Source organism: Physeter macrocephalus, chromosome 8, assembly GCF_002837175.3.
Source record: "Physeter macrocephalus isolate SW-GA chromosome 8, ASM283717v5, whole genome shotgun sequence".
Taxonomy (NCBI): domain Eukaryota; kingdom Metazoa; phylum Chordata; class Mammalia; order Artiodactyla; family Physeteridae; genus Physeter; species Physeter macrocephalus.
This window is the reverse complement of record NC_041221.1, coordinates 125,771,065-125,779,657: the sequence shown is the minus strand read 5'-3', so window position 1 is coordinate 125,779,657 and position 8,593 is coordinate 125,771,065. Positions and strand designations below refer to the sequence as shown.

Sequence of the window (8,593 nt, the reverse complement as noted above, 5' to 3'; positions counted from 1 at the left end):
GCATATACCCAGAGAAAACCATAATTCAAAAAGACACATGCACCCCAATGTTCATTGCAGCTCTATTTACAATAGGCAGGACATGGAAGCAACCTAAGTGTCCATCAACAGATGAATGGATAAAGAAGATGTGGCACATATATACAATGGAATATTACTCAGCCATAAAAAGAAATGAAACTGAGTTATTTGTAGTGAGGTGGATGGACCTGGAGTCTGTCATACAGAGTGAAGTAAGTCAGAAGGAGAAAAACAAATACCGTATGCTAACACATATATATGGAATCTAAGAAAAAAAAATGTCATGAAGAGCCTAGGGGTAGGACGGGAATAAAACACAGACCTACTAGAGCATGGACTTGAGGATATGGGGAGGGGGAAGGGTAAGCTGTGACGAAGTGAGAGAGTGGCATGGACATATATACACTACCAAATGTAAAATAGATAGCTAGTGGGAACCAGGCGCATAGCACAGGGAGATCAGCTAGGTGGTTTGTGACCACCCAGAGGGGTTTGATAGGTAGGATGGGAGGGAGGGAGATGCAAGAGGTAAGAGATACGGGAACATATGTATATGTATAACTGATTCACTTTGTTGTACTTACGCTAACACATATATATGGAATCTAAAAAAAAAACAAATGTCATGAAGAGACTAGGGGTAGGACAGGAATAAAACACAGACCTACTAGAGCATGGACTTGAGGATATGGGGAGGGGGAAGGGTAAGTTGTGACAAAGTGAGAGAGTGGCATGGACATATATACACTACCAAACGTAGGGTGGATAGCTAGTGGGAAGAAGCCGCATAGCACAGGGAGATCAGCTAGGTGGTTTGTGACCACCCAGAGGGGTTTGATAGGTAGGATGGGAGGGAGGGAGATGCAAGAGGTAAGAGATACGGGAACATATGTATATGTATAACTGATTCACTTTGTTGTAAAGCAGAAACTAACATACCATTGTAAAGCAATTATACTCCAATAAAGATGTTAAAAAAAAATTCTGATGAAGGAAAAACAATGGACTATATCCACTATAGTTTGTAGAGATGGTGATATTCATGTTTTCTAAGAGGTTATAAGACTTAAACTTATGTTATAGTTTCATTTTAAATAAAATATGTAATTTAATAATTAAAAATGAGTTAGAGAACAACAACAACAAAATAACATGCTACAAAATAAGAAATATTAAGAGAACACAAGGGCTAAAAGATAAATCTCTCAAAAAGTAAATCAAGGGGTCCCATCAGTGAAAAACAGATTTTTTTTTTGGCTGACTGCTGAAAGCTAAATTTTAGAAAGTCATCTCTTGTCAAAAGGTTTACACCTTCCCATCTTGATTTTAAAAGCATGTCAAACAATCCACATCAGATGCCATAAACATGAACTGCAAGAGGAAATGGTACAATCTTAGTGAATGGGAATTGGAATCAAATGGGTTTGCTGTCCTTCCTAGAATGCTCTAAAATGTCAAGGCAGCTGCTTGTGTTTAACTGTGAACAAATAAAAATTTATTGTTTTGCACTTTAAAAAAAGTAAATCAAAATGTAAGAGAAGGAAAATAGGATACAAAAGATTAGAAAATTAATAACTCAGTGCAGGGAGGCCAATCTTTAAAAAGTTAGAGTTCCAAAGATAAAAGAACGAACAAGCAAACAAATATAATAGAAGGAGGGAATGGGCAGGAAGAATAGAAATAAAGAAGGAAAAAGAAGAATATGTAGACACCTTTAAAAAAAAATTTTTCAAGTACCTAGACTTGCAAGACATGAGTTTCTAGATTTAAAAGGCTTACAAATTTACCAGCAAAATTAATAAGTAAGACTGGTTCCAGTACAAATAATCATGATATCATAGACTACTGAAGGCTAATAATAAAAGATTCTAAAAATCCCAAAAAAGAAAGAAAAATAATACCAGGTTGCAAGTAAAGGATTAGAAATCAGAAAGAAAAAGACTTCTCAGTATGTGTGCTGGAAGACAGAAGATAAAAAAGCAATACCTTCAAACCCCTGCATCAATATCATTTCTAATCTAGAATTCTATACAAACAAGTGTAAGGGTAGAAAAAGACACTTTTAGGCATATAAGGACTTAAAACGTACCTGCTAAATACTCTTTATCAAGCAGCTAATGAAAGCAGTGGACTGAGAAAATGAAAAGCAAACTAAGGAAATGAATTTAGAATCTAAGAATCAGGGGATCAGAAAAAAAGAAAAGAGTTGAACTAATTCTCAGGGTGATGGTGAGGAATGAACCCAGGACAGTAAGACAGCAACATGTCAAGACTGGAATCATAGGGAGGGAAGCTCTGGGAAAGATGCAGCCAAGAACATGGGCATGACAAAATACAGACTAGCTTTTCAATATCTAAAGGTGAGTTACGTTTTGATAAAGGGATGGGTACGAACCATTTATGGGTGTATAGAAAACTAAGCAAGCAAACAAACAAAAACAAATGATTAATCCAAGGTTGGGGAGAGTTTTACATGAAAGGAAATAAATATAATTTTGTTATAATATAGAGCTCAGCAAGAAATGGTATTTACTAAGTTATGATACTGATACCAATCAAACAAAAATTTATGATAAACAATATTAGGGTGATATTGGGGAGAGAAAGTATCTGCACCAGAGAGAAAGAAATGAGTGGAGGGAGAGACTGGTAAAGAAAGAAGGTAAAATCCTCATCTTCCATTGTGGAAAAGCAGTACGTACTTTTTAGTAGGTACCTATTAAGTATCCAGTAAAATACTATTAATAAATCTATTTAGATAAATGGAGGTGATTACAGAAGGAAAGATCTAAAAATACTGAATGTAATTGGTTTCGGGATGGAGAAATAGAGGGGTAAGCAGGGTACTTTTCTCTAAAATTTTTTAAACTGTTAGAATTTTTCATCACTGTGCTGTATAACTTTAATACAAATAAATATCAAACAGAAAAAATTAATAGCGCTTTTGCTTTCAGCCTGTGGTGCAAATGTATCAAACACTCTGGTTTTAATCTTCAAGAACAAAAGATGTTAACAGTCTGCTCCACACTATTCTCTTTTGGGGTGGGGAGGGGGGTTGGAGGGAGCGGGGAGTGGTGAAGATTGTTTTGAAGACCAGAGTCACTTTCTATTTTTACAAGAAAACATCATAAAGACAAATTGGTCAAGCACCTTCTGTTGGAAGTTTTCAAAGCATATAATTTCCAAAACTTTATTGTCTCTTTCAAAGTCCAAAGTCAGTCTGAATTTATGCTGGCAACTTGACACATATTAGCATTTCCTAGTACATTTATCAGAGCTGTTGCAAACGAAGTGAAAAAGAAAACCATAGTCTACTCTCCAGTATAGAGATCATTGTTAGCCTCCAAATAGGAAAAAGAAAAAGAAAAAAGAAAATTTTACCAGTGCAATTGTAGTTTTGCTTACAATACTACCTGTGCATAAGAAATTAGTACCAATATTTTTAATATGCCTCTAATTCAAACTCCCAGTCATCTTCAAATTAATTACAAAAGCTTACTTAGACTACCAAAAGTATCATTCAATTTTTCTTAAGAATCAATTAAGTTTAACATTTCTTTTGAATTCTCAGGTCGTTTCATATTCTTTGTCTGTTTGTGTTGTTGTTTACCTAAAAAAAGGAAAGTTTAGTTACTTGATTCTATTTTGTATCCTTCCTCAAACCTGCAATGCCTTCAAGATTTCCTGTTTCTCACATGTTCCAATCAACATACAGAAAACGAGGAGAGCCAGCTACAGGTGCTTAAATTGCGGCTATACTTGGATTGTGCTTAGGATTTAACACTTTATACAAGAATAAAGAAAATTGTTTTAAAGTAGACTAATGGATTTTTTAATCCAGCAGGATAATTAGAAACTTTTTTTTTTTTTTTTATGGTACATGGGCCTCTCACTGTTGTGGCCTCTCCCGTTGCGGAGCACAGGCTCTGTACGCACAGGCTCAGCGGCCATGGCTCACGGGCCCACCTGCTCCACGGCACGTGGAATCTTCCCAGACCGGGGCATGAACCTGCGTCCCCTGCATCGGCAGGTGGATTCTCAACCACTGTGCCACCAGGGAAGCCTTAGAAACTATTTAAACTAATCTTTTCATTTTATACATTAGGCATCTAAGGGAAGCTAGCAAAGATCCTGCCAAAGAAGCTGGCCAAATTCCACACTCTGAGCAACCGGGTTGGGTCAAGTCTTCACACATTCCTGTGCCATTTGTACTACCAAACTTGAAGAAAACCTTTCCACATGAGACAATGGCCAAGTGAACATGGTGACTTGTCAAGGTAAAGTTAAAGCAATTACCTTTTTCATCCAAGTTTGGGAGTTCAAAGATTTAAGAACCCCAGGTCTTCTTGGATGCATGCTTTCTAAGATGTCTGGTGACTATGAAACCGAGCCGCCCTAAAACTAAGTTCTCTTACCAACTTATGATTAATCTCTCTATATCCAAAGCTTTGTTCCCTTTCTTGTCCCCTCTGACCTCAATTCCGGGCTAACTGAACAATAATCAACCAGAGTCAGATGACTAAAATTGCTCTTGCAGATAACATTGTTAATGTACTAAAGTAGCTATTATAGATATCATTAATGTGTAAACTCAGGTTGTTTCTCCAGGGTGAGATGAGCTCACAAACCCTCAAGCCATGGACCACCTGGTCAGAGAGTTGTAAACCAGAGACAGCCTGACTACCCGAAACTGTCACAGAAATGTCACAAGCTGATGATTAACCCTAGCTTCTTTGTTCTTCCCCTTTAAGAAATCCCTAACTCAAAGATCAAGTTGGAGTGGATCTGAGGCTGGGCGCCCTGCAATAAATCCTTACTGGGCTGCAGATTCCCACTGTCAGAGTTTGGCTTTCTGTGTCAAGGGCACATGAGTTCTTTGCTCAGTTACAACTACACATGGCAGAGATTTGCCTGAAACTGCTGCTTTGCAAATACGCTGCATTCTTCTTAAGTTTCAAGAACAAATGGATCTTACCTGTTGTTCCAGAAGTGAAAATATAAAGATAAGGAGCCTTGAGGTTTGAGGCAACATGGTGGCTGTGTGGCACCTGACTGTCAGATGCTGTGCTCAGTTTTTCTTTGAGTGAAATTATGCCTTGTGGAACGGACTCTTTCATTGCCCAAACACTGATATCTCCTGGGAGGCTCGGAAGGATCTCTTCTATAGTTCCAAGCAAATCTGAAAGCCAAAGGATTAGGAATAAGTAAATAAGACATAAATCTCAAAGCACTCACCTTGTGTGTTCTTTTGCATGTTGGAACAGGGATGATATGTAAATACAACGCTTACTTCCTTTTCATGTTGGGTAAGTAGCATCCCAGCCATTTTATGAGTACGTTTCAACATGACCAACAGAAAGGAAAATCTAGTTATTACCTGATTTAATCAATGCAAATAGCCCAATTCAAATTGAACTTTGGAGATTCCATTATCCAGATTGTGGTTTTTTCCCAATTTTTAAATAAAACTCTATTTTCGTACTTTGCTTTAACTTTAAATTCAGGACACTGCACTAAACATTCTCCTTGAAATACAACTCAGTAGCTCATTATTCCAAAAAGCCATCTGTCTGTCACTGTTTAGTTCTACTATAATGTAATGATCCAGGAGAAACACCTGACTGGATTCACAAGATTCACAAGATTATGGCTTAGAGACCATTTCAGAGTGAAAAGTTAAATGAGGAGATTCAGAGATGCTCTTTTCTCTGGATTAGAATAATTAAAGGTAAAAGGTGTTTGAAAGCAAAAGGAGAAAAAGAACGCCTTCCAGAAAAGGCAGTAGGACCCACGGTGCACAGCAGGCTATGACAATGGCCAGTGAGAGCGGGCTGGTGAAAGCAGAGCCTGTGTCAGCAGCAGTGGGGTCCAAGGCCTGGCTAGAACCAATGTCAAGCAAAATAGAAGGCAGAGGAGTAGAGAAGCCAGAAACATGGGTATCTTCAGGCCTGAAGAGCTTAGGGGTCCTCACAAGATCAAGGGTCTGGGTTGAAATTCAGACTGGAGAAAGGAAAAGGGATACTTCTCTCAGGAAGCATCTACTGTACACATTAACAAACGAGCAACTGTGGAAGGGAGACTGTGTTGAGTTACTCTGGGAGATTGAATTAGACCTTCTTAATTTGATCTTTAATGTGAGAAACTGTCGTCTGTCCAGGAGGAGGGTAGTGGTAGAGAAGGAGGGAGATGGAAAGTGGGTACAGGTCCTGGAGAAGGAAATATTCACCGTGAAGGTATCTAGCACTCTATGGGGTACAAAAGAAGCAGAGCATCGGCATTCCTTGGATGAGGTAGAAGCGAGCGAGGCATCATTTTTTTTTCCAGAGTAGAGAGACAAACAGTTATTTATATTCTTTAAATTCTTTTAAAATGTAACACTCCTTTCCTTTAACATGGATCTTTAGCAGTGAAGATCCACTTTCATGTTCTACATGGGTGCTCCAGTTTTATTTTCGTATTATAATACATCATACTTTTCTAAGATAAAAGCGATTTCTGAGTGCTATATTATTTATCTTAATCTACATTAACATCCACGGGGATATTAAGCAGGGGCCTTTTAGAGTTAATGTAAGGAATGCCAAACATTACCAGCAACCACCAGAAGGTAGGAAGAGGTGAGGAAAGATTCTTTCTTAGACCTTTCAGAGGGAGCATGGCCCTGCAGATACTTTGATTTTGTACTTTTAGCCCCCAAATCTGTGAGGGGATGAATTTCTGTCATTTGAAGCTACCCAGTTTGTGTTATTTTATTACACCAGCCCTAGGAAACTAATTCAACCAAGGTCACAAGTCGGTGGACAGAACTGTTAGTCTAACCTAACTCTAAAATCTATACATTACCTCATTAAGAAATCAATGATAAAAAATATTATTAAATGTAAAATACACCCTGGTCAGAATGATAAGGTCCATGTAAATATAAACCTATCCATCTAAATAATTACATTTTTAAATAATTTTTAAACAAAAAATAAAAAATAATCACCAGATATATTCTATTTTGAAGCTGAATTCAGGGTGCCGCATTAAACATCTTCCCGGAAATGTAAATCACTGTCTCCTTATTTCAAAAAGCCATCTGTCAGCCCTGACTTAGTTCTACTATAATACAAAACATTTGAAAGAAAAACTCATGATTTACCGCCTCAAAATCTATAACCCAAATTGTTCACAAAGAAGCAGCAAGAGAAATACATCAAATAGGACCAAGAAATTCACAATAAAACCTGCAAGAAAACTGTGAAAACACAGAAGAATGATAAGGATTTGAAATATCAGGGTTGGGGAGGCAAACTGGGGCTTGAAATTTTTGAGTTAATTTTTATTTCTTTAACAAATCCAAATAAAATAACCTGTAAGATTCCAGAGAAAAATCTATTTGTACTGAGCATACACAGCATACTGCTGTATACAGATTGCTTTGGTGAGAAGGAAAAGTGAAAAATCACAAGGAATGCCAGGGAAAGGACGAGTCATAAATAAATGAAAAAGCAGGACAAGCAAATGATCTGCACTTTGTATCTTCTTTTAATTTTTAGCACTAGATTTTGTTTAAATGATTCTCCTGGTCATTCTGAATGTATAAGGATAAGTCTCTGACTTGACCCATTTCATTACCTTAATTTCTAATTTCTCACCTGGAATTGTAAATCACAGCACAAACTTTATGTATTCTTTTTTTTTTTTTTTTTTTTTTTTTTTTTTGCGGTACGCGGGCCTCCCACTGTTTGTGGCCTCTCCCGTTGCGGAGCACAGGCTCCGGACGCGCAGGCTCAGCGGCCATGGCTCACGGGCCCAGCCGCTCCGCGGCATGTGGGATCTTCCCGGACCGGGGCACGAACCCGTGTCCCCTGCATCGGCAGGCGGATTCTCAGCCACTGCGCCACCAGGGAAGCCCTATGTGTTCTTAATGTGTGTCTAAATTGGCAAAATAAATACAAAGAAAGTTACAATATGATTAACTGTGGCCCCAAATCTTTGTTAGAATTGTAGAGTCTAAAAAATCAGAGTACTTACAGAGTGATGACTTTTACAAGAAAAAGGAAGTGAGTGGATTTCCTAGGAATCAGAGGAGATACAATTTAATCTCCTTCATATATTACAATTAAACTGACTTAGCTGAGACATTTAGAATTACCAAATAGAATTTTATCTAACCAAATTATTTCTTCAATAGTGGTAGGAAGTGTGGATGAGGATAGTGAAAATTGAAATAAAAATTTGAAAAGTCTTGTAGGGGATAAAGAATCATTATTTACTTATCACTGTCAATCTTTCTTAATCAAATGGAAAGTTTTAGTGTCATTTTGCAAGTAAATTTTAAATATTAAGTCCCACCAAAAATAGCATGTGGGGGCTTCCCTGGTGGCGCAGTGGGTGAGGGTCCGCCTGCCGATGCAGGGGACGCGGGTTCGTGCCCCGGTCCGGGAGGATCCCACATGCCGCGGAGCGGCTGGGCCCGTAAGCCATGGCCGCTGAGCCTGCATGTCCGGAGCCTGTGCTCCGCAACGGGAGAGGCCACAACAGTGAGAGGCCTGCGTACTGCAAAAAAAAAAAAAAAAAAAAAAAA

General features: G+C 38.2%; 1 protein-coding gene across 3 annotated transcripts in view; it reads right to left on the bottom strand.

Moving 5' to 3' along the window:
• The window catches only part of SLC27A6 (solute carrier family 27 member 6), a 64,462-nt gene that overhangs the window by 45,198 nt on the left and 10,671 nt on the right, over nt 1–8,593 (bottom strand). For all 3 annotated transcript variants that reach the window (XM_007122669.4, XM_055086736.1, XM_055086737.1), the window contains exon 2: nt 4,997–5,200. In XM_007122669.4, coding sequence (XP_007122731.2) covers nt 4,997–5,200 — 204 coding nt within the window. The remainder of the gene's footprint in view (nt 1–4,996; nt 5,201–8,593) is intronic.